Source organism: Ictidomys tridecemlineatus, chromosome 10 (genome assembly GCF_052094955.1).
Source record: "Ictidomys tridecemlineatus isolate mIctTri1 chromosome 10, mIctTri1.hap1, whole genome shotgun sequence".
NCBI classification, from domain to species: Eukaryota; Metazoa; Chordata; class Mammalia; order Rodentia; family Sciuridae; genus Ictidomys; species Ictidomys tridecemlineatus.
Genome location: NC_135486.1, coordinates 109,100,677 through 109,116,478, shown reverse-complemented (window position 1 = coordinate 109,116,478; position 15,802 = coordinate 109,100,677). Strand labels below are relative to the sequence as shown.

Below are 15,802 nucleotides of genomic sequence, written 5' to 3'. Positions count from 1 at the left end.
TTTGCTGGACCCAACATATTTCTAATTTGAAGAACCAAGTCTTAGACAATCTTAATAATACATTTGATTTTTATTTAGTGAACACAATATCTACAAGAGTTTTGACAGCCATATACCCTCCAATTTTTACTAACTTCACTCTGCAACAAAATATCAATAGATATTTTGATATCAATGTCAATAGAATATTTCTTCATGCAAGTTGTGGGAAATATATACATTGAATAACAAAACACTCCAGAAATCAATATATATGTACATTATTTACATACTGACTACATTTATTGTAAATAGAAATGTCTTCTAAGAAAAAAATAAGAAAATGAAAAATCACAACTTGTGGTTTCTGGTCTATAATAGACCTAACTTCTCAGCAAAGCACATCTGTGTAGATAAATGCATTTGTAACTCTGAAAATAGGCATTGCTTTACATGAAGCAGTCAATGCTGTTTCATCTACAAACAGCTCCTCTTATGACTGTTTGGTACCACATGAACTGCTCAAAAGTGTTCTGGACCCTGAAGACATAGGTGCATGTCTGGGTCCAGAGTCAGTCCAGTTAAATCTCAAGTGATGGCCAGGACCCAGGGAGCCGGGCTAGAGGGGCTGTGGAAGTTGCAGTCTCCAGCCCAGGGTTCCTCTTCTCTGCCTACTGCCCTTTGTCTCTGGAGGAAACTTTGTCTTTGGCCAGAATCGGGGCTAATCCAAGCACTGAGTGTAGACATTGGGGTGGAGAGGAGGATGAGCATGACTGAGACTGAAACTGCTGTCCCCCTCTTCTAGGGTGTCCTGGTGGAGGCCAGGTGTGTATTTGTCACTAGACTGGAGGATTTTCTAGACCTGGCCTAACAACTCATCCACTGCCTTTGGGTTAATACTGTCACAACAAAACCTCAGATTAGGCAAGTTCACGTAATACTCTTTGAGGGAAGTTACTTAGATTCTAAGTACGAAGGCCTTCTGGGATTGATCCCGGGTGACAGCCATCAGGCAAAGCTTGCTCACAAGATGACTGTGCAAACAAGATTTACCATCAGGTGACTTCATGCTCACTTAACATCCCAAACCAGAAAGCTCCATGTTCCCAGGGCTGTACCTGGGTTAGACAGGAGAGAGGAAATGGCTTGTCCACATGTGACAAACTGAACTGGCCAGCGCTGCAGCAGTCCTGGTTGGGGCCAGCCCAGTGATGGCCTGGCAGAGCTGCAGCATCAGTGCTTGGCCAGGGGTCCAGGCAGCACTTGCATGTGGAAGACTGGAGGCCAAGTTGCATATACACCAGTCAGGCATTTCAAGGGAGACTTGCCCAAACACTAAAGCTTCAGATTTGAGGTATTAGTAAAGTAACAAAGCCTAGAAGCTCGGGTATAAACCAAAACAAATCAGTCTGATGCAGGATGGAGAGTTTCAGCCTTGGACCCCTTTGCTTGTATGACATAAAGCTACATCAATGTCAGCCACACAGAGGCAAAGGGCTCAGGCTGTGCTGTCTCCGCCTCAAGGCAGTTCATAAGAATAATTACTTCTGCTATTTAGAACAAAATAAGTGCATATGGTCTGAGGTTTTCACTCCTGGACTTAGATTTTACAGGAGTACAAATGACCTCCAAAGGGTGCAAATTCCAGGTGCAGATGGGGTAGAGAGAGCAGTTCCGTGGGGAAAAGGTCACCCACCAGCTAAACAGCCCATAGAGCTGAAGAAGGTCCTACATGCTCTGTACTGGTGCCATGAAGATGCAAAGAAACCATTCTACAAGGGGAGAGGGCTCTCTAATCCAGCCCCCATCTCATCTCCGCCTCATCCGCACCCTCATCTTTGTGTCAGCAAGGATGGAACCCAAGGCCCTGCACATGCTAGGCAAATACTACCCTGAGCTACATCCGCAGCCCCCTTCATCCTGGTGTGTGTGGGGGGCTGACATCCTTTCCACAGATGTCCTGAGCACCTACTATTGTACAGGGATGGCCACGTGACAATTCCCAGTTGTGGAGCTTTACAAGTCCTACCCTGGTGTACTGTTCACAGAAAACCCTACAGGCCACACACCTTCAGTCATAGCTTGCTCTTCTCACAGGGGAGATCAAATCTCTGAGAACATGATAGTAAGGAAGAATAAGATTATTTGTAGGTACTTATATATCCATTACATTTAAAAAATCAGATTAGTATAATGTCAAAATAAGCATTTTGCCAAAAGTTTTAAATATTGATGAATGTGGTCAAAAGCCTATCAGACCAATGTATTAAAGTTGAACAACATGAAACTGCTGTTTCTAGGGGTAAAAACAGTCAAATATTAGCAGTTTTGTGTGGTTCGATGCATGGATGATTTGTGTCCAGGGAAAGGGCTTCATTGTCTAGGATTCAGCAGTTACAGGATAAATACTTTATTTTAGAAAGCATCTGTGGGCCAAAGCTGAGTCGAGGGGAAGTTGCAGAGCTGATCACACACGGAGCCCCCAGTATACCCGTCCTCAAGGATACCAGGCACCACCTTGCCCAGAGCACCTGCCTGTCCTCAGCCAGGCCCTACAGCAGCTCCTACCCAGGGCAAGTGCCTCACAGCCTGCCCTCTGAGTGCTGCATATATAGACTTTTTTTCAGTGCACGGTATATACTTGTGTCCAGGAGTTAAATTTATAGCTGCCATTCTAAAAATACTACTGTTAGAAAGTAAGTATCTTTCATTATAATTTCAGAATATAAAAAGGCATATAAAAGCTATAATCCTATATATCTGAGAAAAATTCTGAATAAAAAAAGTGGTAGCTTTTCCTTTCCTGTTTTGATATAAAGCAGCGGCTTCTAGAGTGGTCAACTCTGCCCCAATGCGCAAGCGTGGCATGACTGGTGCAAACGCAGTTCCTGCTGCGCAAGTCCTGTGTGTGCGATGAAGATTCCCACAGCCCAGCCGGGGGGCTTGATGCTTTGGACCTCTCCCATCATGGGCGCCCCGAAGGTGGCAGCTGGCCACAGTCCAAGTCACAGCACAAGGCTTTGGCGTGTGTGTTGGGGCCGCAGTTCTGGGGGAGCTGTGAGTGCTGAGCGGGATCCCACCTCCCCGCCCTGCAGCTCTGTGGGGTGTGGATCTTCCTGGTGACCTGCGGAGCCAGGTAAGTTCTATTTCTTATTGGCAATTCTTCTTTTCCTTGTGGCCAACATGTCATAGAAAGGATCCCTACTGATGCTTGCTCTGGGGAAAAAAAAACAAAGTGAGCAAATCAGGGTCTAGGACAAGCCCTAGACCTCCACTTCCCACCAGCCCAGGGCCTCCATGACTGGAGAGGAGATGGAGATAGGGTAGCTTCTCTAGCAGCCCCTGAGTTCCTACAGACAGAGAACATTTGTCCCGTGAGTCCCCAAGGCAAGCGCTCACTCTGCTAGACCTTAACTCACTTGATGGATTTCATCCATTCCTCCTTCTCCTCTGGGCTCGGGGCAGAGATCCGGTACACCACGTGGTTCCCCTCCACAACTCGGCCATCGGCTTCTGTTTTGCAGGCCTTGATGACCTGCCCTTTGTGACTGGGATTGTAAAGCTCAAAGCAGTTCTGGTGGAGACAAGGGGGAGGATGTCACGGGGGGGCCAGATCAGGCTGTCTGCATCAGGCTCCTTGCCTGGGGAGTGCCACCCCATGGGTAGAAAGAAGCTGGCAGGAGAAAGCCACTTACAGGCTTCCGCGGGTCCTCCACCTCCCTGATGCTGAGGTTTTCCAGTGGGATGATTCCCCTAGGCTCTTTGTCCTACAAGAGAAAGGTGCACAGCAGCCTCAGCAGACCGTAGGCGAAGGCCCCTCACCACGGGGGGCTCTGGTGACTGCTGGAAGGAGGAAGAGTGGGCTCCCCACTTACCGTTGTGTATTCAAAGTAGTAGAGGCAGTTATCCGTCAGGATGAACCAGCGCCGCTTCCAGGTCTTCACACGCCCCCCTAGGAGCAGAAGGGCCCCATGAGTCAGGTGCTCAGGGCTGTGGAGCCCGAGGCCTGAGGGCCCAGGACCCACACCAGCTACTGCATTTGCAGAAAGACCCCAGGAGCCAAGCTTGGGCTTTAGTTTTCTCCTTCGTGAAAACCTTTATATTCTGACCAAGTTAGCAAAGTCAGGACAAGCTGTGTGGCCTGGCCGTCCAGTTGGGATGGCTGGGTGCATGGCTGGGGCCCACATGCACCCCCCACCCGGCCCACACAGGTATCCTCTCCATGGCCACCCAGGGTCACCCTAGATAACACAGCACTCTCAAATCTGCTTCCTGGAAAAGTCATAATGGATGGGTGCAATCTCCCCACATGAGATGATAACATGATGAAGTCAACGCCGCTCACCCAGGTCTATCCAGGGCTAATCCTGTTTTGCCCAGGCATTATCACATTACTGGGTACTTTGGGCAGCCCTGGGATCCATCAAAGTCAATTACCCCTTGGCTCAGGGAACTATTAGATTGAATTAAATTAATCTTTTAACAAGATCTGGAGCACACACTACACACATGCACACACAGTCCGTCTGATCTGTTAGCCCTGACGCTCAGCACAAGCAACTTCAACTGCTGGCCTTGGCTTCTGAGGTGAAGTCAGGAGGTGTCGGGGCGGGTGGAAGTAAAGGAGGGAGAAAGAAAACACTGCTCACCACAACAGACCCAAGCACTATGCGGATGCAGGTGAGAAGAGACCTACCTTCCCTTCCCCAGGGCTCCCCAGTACTGATGGGGTGACAGGGAACTGGAAGGGTTGGGATTTGGGATCCCTCCTCGGGACTGGGAGCACTGTGTGGGGCATGGAGACAGAGCGGTGGATGGAAAGGCGTGGGGGAAAGGCGAGAGTCATGTCCCGGGGCTGAGGCAGGAGCTTCCCTGACTGGGCTTCAGCTTGTGGAGACCCAGCATGAGGACACCAGAAGGAAAGTCAGTTTGGGAGGGAGGGAACCTGACCCCGACAGGCAGAGGCCCTGCAGGGCAGGGGGTGTCTCCAGAGCCCAGCTGGGACCTCTCCCTCACCCCTGCCTCACTCACTGGACCTTCAATCTGTCCTTCCTCGACAGCCTAAAACAGATCAGGAGTCCAGTTGCTACGAAAGCAAGGGCCAGGAAGCTTTGGCATCCAGTTATCCCTCCCTCTCCCCAGACAGACTTGCCACCCTGCTCTGTCCTCACCAACACCATACCACTTCCATCAGTCAGAGTGTCTGAGATTCCTGATGCACCTCTGCCATCCCCTCAGAATGTCCCTGGGCCCCTCCCCGCCACCATATCACACCCTCATGCCACAGGCTCTGTGCTCAGGCTCCTCTGGCCTGCAGTGACATTCCTTCCTCTCAGCATCTCCACGCCTGGGTCCTGTTCCCAGCTCCTGCACACAGCTTCACCATGGAGTCTCCTGCTCCCATGGCCTGGGCCTGTCTCATCCATCTTGACAGGATGACCATTCCTTATGGGGGCCTGATAGGGAGCCCATTCTGCATGGGAGTCCTAACAGGGTGCCCCACAGGAAACTGGTTCCATATAGGGGACATGATCCCATTCTATATGGGGTCCAGGTGACACTCGGGGCAACCTGCCTTATCTCAAAGTTTTTCAGCAACAAAGGGATAGAAGGACATTCTGTGCCCTATGATCATGAGAAGAGGACAATGCTAATTCCTTCCAGGTGTCTCCCCAAGTCCCAAGGCCCTATGCCATATCGGCTGATGGCAGCCTCTACCACTGTATCTATCAGCATCTAAAGCTCTGCCCCTCGGGCACTAGTGCATTTTTGGAAGCTGCCATGGTGCCCCCACCTGCAGCAGCCAGAGGCGTCTTTTCAAAAGAGCCTACTGGTCACATCCCTCCCCTACCTTATACCCCCAGAGGTTCTGCTACACTCATTGTGAAGACCTAAATTCTGCAGCCCTGTGTTCTGCTGCCCTCCCAGCCACAGGCCCTGCCTCCACATGGCTGCGGGGGTCCTGGAGCTGTCTGTGATCCCAGGCAGCTCCTGTCCAGGGCCTGCTTTTCCAGCACACCCCGCCACAGCAGGCCATCAGGGCTGCCTGCTGGCTCTGTTTGCCCCTAGAATGCCCATCTCCACTGTCACCGACCTGCAATCATCACCGGTCATGGAGATGGATCTGCAGGAAAGAACCCTCAGCTTTGTTCCCTGGACCCCACCCCACTGCTTCTCCATTCAGTGTTGTGTCTGGAAAACCCACCCCCGTCCAGTCCTTGGTCAGTGGAGCCTCTCAAGCCAGGGCCGCAGGAGCCCAGACTGAGGAATGCCATAAGGGCTAGGCCCAAATCTGCCAGCCCAGGACACCTTTCAGCTCAGAGGTAGGCCTGGCAGGGATAGGCGATGCTCCTGGCCTCAGAGCCATGGCAGGTTCTGCTGAGAGATGCCAGAAGGCCCAGCCCACACCATCCATCCCCACGCTCACCTGCAGACAGGAGCCAGCTTCTCCTCAACAGGTAAGCATCACTTTGATTTGTAAATCTCCATTTCCACTGCTCCCAGGCCTGTGAGTGCACGCACACACGAAGGGCATGCATGGCACAGGCATGCGCACACTTTCCCCTCCATGGCAGCTCAGCTCTGACCACATTCTGTGTTGTTGACATGAGTCACTCTCGAAACCCATTGTCTTAAATTCCTCAACAACTGCAAGCCAGGCCTGCGCACTATGCCTAAGCTTCCCCACTCCTAGCCTGGAGCAGCAGCTGCTCTGCAGCTAAATTTACACTGTGCGTGTGACATTCCTGTCTGAATGCACATTTGGAAACCCACATTCTGGAGTTTTACACTTGTCTAGCCAGGTGCCTATGTCCCTGCAATGTCTGCTCTGTACTGGGAGGGTTTCTGCGTGACCACTCGGTACAGGGTCACACCTGGAGACTGACCTGAGTCACCAGACTTGTCTTTTGGCACATATATTATTCTCTTCGCCCTTTGGGGACCAATACCATTGGATATACCTAGTGGCCAGGCCTGCGCTCCTCCACACAGTTGGGGCAGGCCCACAGGCAGAGGCACCTCCAGGCCCCAGGAGCTCTGCAGCGAGGCTGCTGTCATTCAGTGGCTCCAGGGCCTGCTGTGCAGAGTGCAGGCCTGCAAGGCCTTGGCCTCCAGCTTTCCCAAGGAGACAGCAGATACAGGGGCTGCGGGGCAAGAGAGCTTCACGTGCCAATGCTGCAGAGCAGCACCTGTTGCCAGGCAGACCCCATGCCCCACTGGCTGACCACTGAGTTGAGGCCACATTTGGGTGCATGGGGAGTTCCTGGCACCCCATCTGTGCCCAGGACAACTGCACAGAAACACGAGCACTCTGTGCACTCCCTCATGGCCTTCTTATCTGCTCGTCCAGAAAACACGCTACAGACACAAGAAGTCTTGTGCCTTTATTTCATTCACTTATTTATGTCTTCAGAGCCGGCCTCCTCCCCAGGAACAGAGGCCACTTGAATGGCTGTCACTGTCCCTCAAGGGGGCACACTTGGGCAATGCAAGAAATGGAAGGAAGGAGTTTAATCCAATGAGTGCCCTACTTATTACGGCTGAGTGCAACTGCTGGTGACTCCAGATGCGGTCCTCCTGCTGCCCCACTCCAGGACACAAGCACCACATGACTTGGAAGGTCTGGGGCATATCTGCTGTCACTCAGGCATCTGAGTCCAAGGCTACAGCACTCAGTATTCAGGCAAAGATCCAGAATCCTTCTAAACACTGGCACAGCCAGAGAAGAGCTAGAGAGCAATGCCAAGGTTGAAGACCCCATTGGGAACAGGCCCACGGAAACAGCCCCAGCCCATTAACTCAGGTGGCCTGTGCCTGTCACACTGTCATCATGCAGCATCTCATCCTCCCTTCATAAAAAAATAATAAAAATCACCAGAATTCTAGCCCTCAGGTCTGACAGGCCACACAGCAATCATCTGTTCTCAGAAGTACCTCGAGAAAATACAGCAGTCACATCTTGTGGCCTTTACTGTCAACATAAGGTAAAAATCCATCCCCCCCCAGAGTCAAAATAACCCCTAAAAATTGCTACAATTTCCCATAAAGTGTAAGAGCCATTAGACTTGTCACCAGTGAGAAAGCCTTCAGAGCATCCCCAGGATCTTTCCGGGAGCTGTAAACATGCAGTGCTTGGTTAGTATGGGGAGACTGGTGAGGCTGTGGGACAGGCTGGTTACCAGCTTCTTCACTGCTGCAGGACCTAAAGATGGGGCAGGGGTGGGGGCTTGTTCCCACACAGTGTCCCCATGCGTTCCTGGTCCCAGCCGATGCTGACCCTGTCCCTGGGGTGGGTGCCAATACACCACACCGTGCACAACGCTGACCCAGCAAGTCCAAAGCCAAATGGATCAGATGAATGGCAGCCACAAACCAGAGCTTCACACAGACCAACGTGGGGGAGAGAAACCGAAGGAGGAGTGAGCCGCTGGGGAGGGGAGGAAGCCACTGGGTACCTACCTCCTAACGCAGGACAAGCAGGGACAGCCCGTCACAGAACAGAAAGGTGGGAGCCACAGGCAGAAGGAAAACAACAAGAAGGCACATTTAAACCACTCGTCAAAAATCACAGCCACGCCAAACCAAGAGAAAGGCACACAGGTTCTTTGGAGATAAATGCACTTGCTTCTCGTACAGAAAACTGCCCTGGATTTACATAAATGCTAACTCGGCAGTTTTCTGGGATAGGTTGTGCAGTCCCTGCCATGGACACAGCAAGTAGGGCCTCACTCAGAAAGGCCACACTTCAGGGAAGCAGCCAACGGCCTGGCACGTGCGGCTGCTGAGAGTAGGCTTTGGCTCAATGGAACTGTCTTTTAATGTTGCTGCCAAGTGGTAAGGGGCTTTGCTACAAGGAGCTTGGGAGGACCCCACGGGAGCTGCTGCGTGGGCGGAGGGGCCACGAGCACAGGTCACACACAGCAGGCTCACCCAGCTTCAGAAGCCAGCCTTCCCGGTCTGGGTTGAAGAACGTGTGCGTCAAGTCATTCCCATCATCCTCTGGGATCTTAAACGGTTCATTCTTAATACTTTCATACAAGTTCTGTAAGGAGGAGAAACAACAGCAAGTTCAGGGTTTCAAACAGGAGAAGTAATTGCCCTTTCTCTCTCTCTCCAGTGAAGAAGATGCATAAAGTGAGCAGGACCAAGATAACAAAAATATGCCCCAAATATGCAATTCAAAACCATGAGTCAACAGGTATGGTGGTCCCTGCCTGTAATCCCAGCTCCTCAGGAGCCTGAGGCAGAGACCCTCTCTGAAAATACAAAAATAAGTGATAAAATTAGATAAATAAATCAGAACTGCCAATTTTCATACATTTTGATAAATTTGAGGAAGGAGGAGAAACAGCAAGATGCAGTTCAGAAGCAGGGTTCTGAAGCTGGGCACAGTGGCACATATTTATGATCCCAGTGACTCGGGAGGCTGAGGTAGGAGGATAGGAGTTTAGCTTCAGCAACTCAGCCAGGCCCTTTCTCAAAATTAAAAATAAGTAAAAAGGGCTAGAGATGTAGCTCAGTGGAAAAGTACTCTTGCATTCAATCCCTGGTACCACACACAAAAAAAAAAAAAAAAAGAAAGAAAGAAAGAAAAGAAAAGAAATAGCGAGCAGCAGGGTCCTGCGGGACTCACCCTCAGCAGCTCCTCTGGGAGGTCCCCTCCCTCGTTGATGCCGCGATTCATGGTGATGAACCGCTCTGCAGTGGGTTTGTCACGCACATTGTGGTTGTGAAGGCTGGTGTTGAGCATGATGATTGCAAATGACAGTACATAGCATGTGTCTGCAACAAGTCAGCGGACAGCAGAGGGCTCAGCAGCCTGAGCCAGCTGGAATTTCTACATGGAGAGTGTGGGACCCACAAGGACGACCCATGCAGGAACCTGTGTGCTGGCCTTGCCACGCATGCCTAGCGGGAGGGCCCTGGGTCTACCCCCTGAAGTGGCAGCTCTCTGCAGAGTGTGATGGGTCTGATGCGTGGCTACAAGCAGGACCCTCCTGGCTCAGGGAAGGCAGGTTCTAGGAACAAGCTTGAAGGGTGGGGGTCTAGGCCACAAGCTGGGCCACTGACCTGTAGACTGAAAGACTCCAGGGTTGCACAGGCAGTAGCGGGAAGCAAAGGCCTCCATCATGCGGTCAATTTTCTGAGCCTCTCCTGGAAGCCTGAAGCTCCACAAGAACTGCCTGTAGAGAGATGGACATTCACCCCATGGCCACGCTAAGGATGGACCCAGCCTGGAACTTAGAGCAGCTCCTTCCCTGCCCAAGCAAAGACGTTCTCTCCCTGGCCTGAGATGCCACCCTGGCAGGGGTGCCAGCAAGGAAAGATTCAGTTTCCTTCTGCTTGGTAATTCAAGACAGGCTCACTGACTGCTCTGCCTTTTTATGACACAATCAACTCTTCAGCAAGGTCTGCTGCCACTGCCTTTAAAACATCCAGGATGCCAGCACTTCTTGCCCTTAATTGTCACCACCATCTGCACCCATCACATGGCCACATGAGCCCTCCCACATCCCCATGGCTACCTCCACCCACAACGGCAAGGTCAGAGTCAGCAGGACAGACTCCATGGCCCCACCATTGGGGCCATCTACAGAGTCTGTTGCTACCTAGATGGGGCAGACACACTTCTACTTTAGGGATCATGCCAAAGGTAATCAAATGCTTCTGTTCTCAGATGTCCCTTCTCATTGAGGTCTCCATGAGTCTGCCCTACCTAAAATGGCAAGCCCTGCGCCAATACTCTTGTCCCTTTCTTTGCTTTCCAGCTGCAAGGCACCCAGTACCACCTATTACCAGTCAGCCCTAAGCCCTGAGGGCAGAGATGTGGCTGTCCTGCACCTTGGGGTCCCACAGCCAGCCCGACTTCAGCACAAGGATGAGGGATGAGATTGGAACTATAAACTCCAACTAATTTCTGGACTGTCCTTGGTTGTAAGGTGCTGCTCCTGCAGTGATCAGATGCTGCTCTCCTCCCTCTGAGCTTTTCTTCCTCTGCAGGTCCCATAAATGCCCTCACTCTACAGACTCCTGCCACTTGGGTCCCTCTTTTTGAGGACTTGCTTCAACAGTTTCAGACTCAATATCCTGCCTGATCCCAGGATATCACGATAGCTGGCTTGGGCTGGGCCACTGCTGACTTTCTCCCTCTTTGCCCCATGTTGGTCAGCAACACACCCCCACCAGGACAAATGATCTCCTGCCCTGCTCCACAGAATGGATGGCTTCAGTTAGTCCCACACCTCTGACTTCCTCAGAATAAAAGCCCAAAGCCTCCAGGTAACTCCTCAAACTAAAGGAGCACCCAGGGGCCCCTCCCTGCTGCTTTCTCCATCAGCGCACCGTCCTCGGCCCTAAGTCACCCTAGGCTTCCCTGCTACCAGCCTGAGGACCCCTTATCCAGTCTCACTTTTGCTCCCATAGCAACTAGCTCCTGATAAGCCATGAAACATAGGTTTTAGAAATATCTATTATCCCTTCTCTCTCTGCCCCATGTAAGCTCTATGGGGCACTCCCAAAGACCAGCAGCCCCACTCTCGGGCACACTGGGACAGGCCCAATGACAGAAGTGCAACAAGCCAAGCAGCACTCAAGGACCTACTGAAGTAAAGTGGAAGTGGCAGCTTTCTGCCCTCTCCTGGCCTTTTGCTATGGATCAGAAACTAGCCAAAATAAATGGCACCACAGAGGTGATGCTGGCTGTGCCGTGAATGTACCCGCCACACTCCCAGGCCTGTGCCTTTCTCTGGATGAACAGTTTTCAAAAACTGAATCTGAAAATGGAAAGCAGGGCTGCAGGCCTCCTGTGTCTGCGCACCGTCAGTGCACGGCTCAGCCCCAGGCTGACCCTGTGTTATGAGCATCACACAAAACATCACGCGTATTTCAGTCTGCAGCTGAAGTGAGGCTACAATGTAAATAAGACCATGTAAATAAGACCAGAGCACAGGGAAGAAGGTCTAGAATGTGAACAGACAAGACATGGCTATGATAGCCTCAGCTCTGGAGCAGGACAGGTGGCTCTCACTAGAGGCCTGTCCCTGCAGCCACTTCCTACATAGGTCAGTGGGTCAGAATTAGTACCCAGACCAGATGAAGAGCCATGCTACCCAGCCAGGACACAACAGATAAAGACAAAGAGACAGCCACTCAAGATTGCAGGGCCAGCTGTTCGAGTGGGCATTCAGAGAGAATACTGTGGGTGCCAACAGGGCTGCACAGAGTGTCTAAGCATTGTCCTCCTCCATCCACCCTGCGTGACTCAGAGTGACATTGGCTTTCCTTAGACAAGGCAGGCCAGAGTGTGGCCTCTGATGGTGGGAGATCTACATCCTCCTGGGAACAATAAGGGTAACCCCCTTGTGCTTGGTGCTCAAAGCCAAGTCTAGTGGAAAATGGGTTGGGGTGATGTTAAGGTCACACCAACTAGAGCATGCAGCAGATATATCTCCACACACATTCCTGCATGTCATTCAAAATGATGGACAACAAAGAAACCACGAGCAGGATGCAGAACTGGAAGTTACAAGGAGGAAAGAGTGATTTGTATCCCTGTGTGCATGTTCCAATTCCTGTACAGGGCTGCAGAATGTCACGCAGCAGAAGGAATACGGGAATGAGCAGCCAGTGTCTGTAGGACTTGCAGGCTCCCTCTGAGTTCCTTGGAGTGAATCAACAGCCACTACTGCTCATGACTCCTCCTCTGGTCTATGCCCAGGGTGCAGCAAATACTAACCTTAAGGCTTGTACAAGGTTGAGATCAGCAAATTCATGGAGTTCCACAAAAGCCTGAAGAACTTTGATATTAAATTCATCCCTAGGAAAGAGTGGAAATAAATTCAAATCTAATGTATGTTATCTCAATGACTTCAAAAGAAAGACATGTCCTACAGCAAGATTTTGCAATTTTAATTTTATATGACTACAAGTGAAAATTCTCCTCTCACTATAAAAATTTGTTCTCAGGCTTAAAACAAAACAGAATTAATAGGATTTTAGGAGTGTACTTTCATAGTAGGTAAGAGTCAGGAAGAAGAACATTAAAATGTCCCCAAAGGACAACCATCATGGCCAATTGGGTCCACTTAGATGCCAAGCTGTGAGACCTAACCAGAGCTTAGTGTGCACCCTGAAACCTTCAAAATGGCTCCATGAGCTAGGCCTATTACCACCCCCATTTCACCAATGGGAGTTTTGAGGCTCAGAAAAGTAAATTAACTTGCTCAAGGCCATGAACCATAAAGTACAATACTGGGCTCAGAAAGCAAAGCTTGGGAAAGAAACAATACCTTGTATTAGCTTTTAAAAACTAATCATGAAAATAAATGACAACAAAAAGGAAATGACTTAACAATGTGTGCCATTGGCTCTTAACTGAAGATGCTCCACAGGACCTGGTCACAAGATATATTGAGGATACCCCAAGTATCAAAATGCTGGGGTTCTACCTGCCCCCACCACTGGCCACCTGAGGGTAGCAGAGTGTTGGAATTAACGTAGGCCAGTATTCTCAAAACACTTGTACCTTACAGGAGACACCTGTGACTTGCCCTAGTTGAGAGAGCCTACAAAATGCAGCCTGGCCAGCATGGTGGCATATGCCTGTAATTCCAGCAGCTTGGGAGCCTGAGGCAGGAGGATCGCCAGTTCAAAGGCAGCCTTAGCAAAAAGCAAGGCACTAAACAATTCAGTGAGACCCTGTCTCTAAATAAAATACAAAATAGGGCTGGGGATGAGGCTCAGGGTTGAGTGTCCCTGGGTTCAATCCCTGGTACTAAAAAAAAATGCAGCTTGAAAACCAGTGTTCACTCTCTGGGTAAGTTCACTGACCGTGTCAACACTACAGCCTATGCCAGCATCAATACTAGACATGGCTGTGGGCAAGTGCCATCTGTTCACAGGCAGCTCCCCCATCTGGGGCTTGCGGGGTGAAAGAGGGAGGGAAAGATAAGTGCAAGGACACCAAGGTCATGTCCCAACTTCTCTCCATCTTTCTCTTTGGGATCTGCATGTGGAAGGTGTGGTGTTGCAGTCTCTGATGTTGTTTCAGGGTCCTGATGGCTCCTGTCTGTCCCAGGAGGGCAGTGACCTAGAAGACAGTGTCCTAGGAGACAGGAAGAAAAACTGAGGATCCAGCCCTGTCTGTCTGACAATGCACCTGTCAGCTGATTCCCACTAAACTGGCACAGTGGCACAGTACAGGGCACACTCAGAGTGAAGGTCTGTGGGTATACATGCCTGCTGTTGCTGAGTGTGGGAGGAGGTAGCATCAGCCTGGTTACGGGGATAGCGAGTGGCAGGCCTGTGACCACATCAGCCACTGCCACCTCAGGGGTCAGTCTTAGAGATATAAAGGCAAAACCCCACTGCCAGAAGGGTGGCTGAGCTCCACAGAGGGAGCATGCTTGCCTGTCATGGCTCACAAGTTGGTGCAAGCTGGTGTGAAGCACCCCAAATGCAAGTGTTGAATATAAGGTGGGATTCCCATCACTCCTCTTCCACCAGCCCCCTGTTCCCTACTCTGAGATGGAGCAACCAAGTCTCAATCTTTGCCTTACCCTCTTGGCTATCCACCACCATGCCATGTGGATTTCAATACAAGGTGAACATCTCTAATTAAAAGATCTAAAATCCATTATTTTTGAGTATCATTGGTGCTCTGAAAGTTTCAGAATTCAGGGAATTTAGGATCTTGGATATATCCTAGATATGTCCTTATTATATTTATATATGACTTACAGATATCTTTCTTCTAAAGGATTATCTCTTTACTTTCTCATTGATGTCATCTGAAGCACAAAAGCATTTCTGTTGTTTGTACTTTTGATGTTGGATCTAAGAAATCCTGGCATAATTCAAGGTTATGAATATTTACCTGTATGTTTTAAGTGTTTTGTGGTTTTGCTTCTTACACTTAGATCTTTGATCCATTTTAATTGTACTGGTGAGGGGTGCAACACCATTCTTTTGCATGTGGTATTCAGTTGTCCCAGCACCATTTGTTGAAAAGACTATTCTTACCCCAGTGAATTGCCTTGGAAGTCTTATTCAAAGTTATTTAACAGTAAATATTAGGGTTTATTTTTTATTCTAAATTATATTCTATGACCTTCTGTATGTCCATCCTTACATCAGTACTACATTCTCTTGATTAGTGCAGCATTAGTCTATTTTGTAATCAGGAAGTGTAAGTTCTCCAAATCTGTTCTTCTTTTCTTTTTTTAATAACTTTATTTTGTTTATTTATTTTTATGTGGTGCTGAGAATCAAACCCAGGGCCCTTTACATGCTAGGCAAGAGCTCTACCACTGAGCCACAACCTCAGCCCTCCAAATTTGTTCTTATTTAAGACTGTGGCTATTCTGGATCCTTGAAGTTCCATATGAATTTTACAATGAGCTTGCCAACATCTGCAAAGAAGTCAGCTGGAATTCTGATAGGGAGTGCATTTGATCTACAGATCAATGTGGAGAGTATTGCGATTTTAGCAATATTAAATTTTCTAACCCATGAACATGAGCTGTCTTTCCATTTTTTTATCTTTTCAACAATGTTTTAGTTTTTAGAGTAAATATTTTGTGCATCCTTTACCAAACATATTTCTAAATATTTTATTATTTTTTACCGTTATTTATAATGGAGCTGTTTTCTTGTTATCCTTTTCAGTTTGCTAATTGCTACTGAAATGCAGCTATAATCCAGCTACTTGGGAGACTGAAGTTGAGAGGCCAGCCTGAGAAACTTAGCAGATCCCTGTCTCAATATAAGAAATAAAAAAAGCTGAGGATGTATCTCAGTGGTAGAATGCCCCTGGGTACAATCC

General features: G+C 49.5%; 1 protein-coding gene and 1 long non-coding RNA gene across 3 annotated transcripts in view; one reads left to right on the top strand and one right to left on the bottom strand.

The window, feature by feature from the left end:
• Window positions 1-51: 51 nt before the first annotated feature.
• Cyth3 (cytohesin 3) overlaps window positions 52-15,802 on the bottom strand; it is an 86,544-nt gene continuing 70,793 nt past the window's right edge. Inside the window, exons 6-13 of the mRNA XM_078023690.1 lie at window positions 12,716-12,796; window positions 10,051-10,163; window positions 9,614-9,762; window positions 8,911-9,022; window positions 3,855-3,931; window positions 3,675-3,746; window positions 3,399-3,553; window positions 52-3,195 (exon numbers count right to left, since the gene is read on the bottom strand). Of these exons, the coding sequence (XP_077879816.1) occupies window positions 3,123-3,195; window positions 3,399-3,553; window positions 3,675-3,746; window positions 3,855-3,931; window positions 8,911-9,022; window positions 9,614-9,762; window positions 10,051-10,163; window positions 12,716-12,796 (832 nt within the window). The 3' untranslated portion in view covers window positions 52-3,122. The remainder of the gene's footprint in view (window positions 3,196-3,398; window positions 3,554-3,674; window positions 3,747-3,854; window positions 3,932-8,910; window positions 9,023-9,613; window positions 9,763-10,050; window positions 10,164-12,715; window positions 12,797-15,802) is intronic.
• On the top strand, window positions 4,380-14,614 carry LOC144367446 (uncharacterized). Of its 2 annotated transcripts, none has more exons than XR_013426825.1 (3): window positions 4,380-4,659; window positions 5,040-6,437; window positions 7,394-7,865. It is a non-coding gene; the product is annotated as an uncharacterized LOC144367446 (long non-coding RNA). The 2 variants fall into 2 exon arrangements; XR_013426824.1 differs by lacking the exon at window positions 7,394-7,865 and adding an exon at window positions 10,749-14,614 and having other exon boundaries at window positions 4,381-4,659.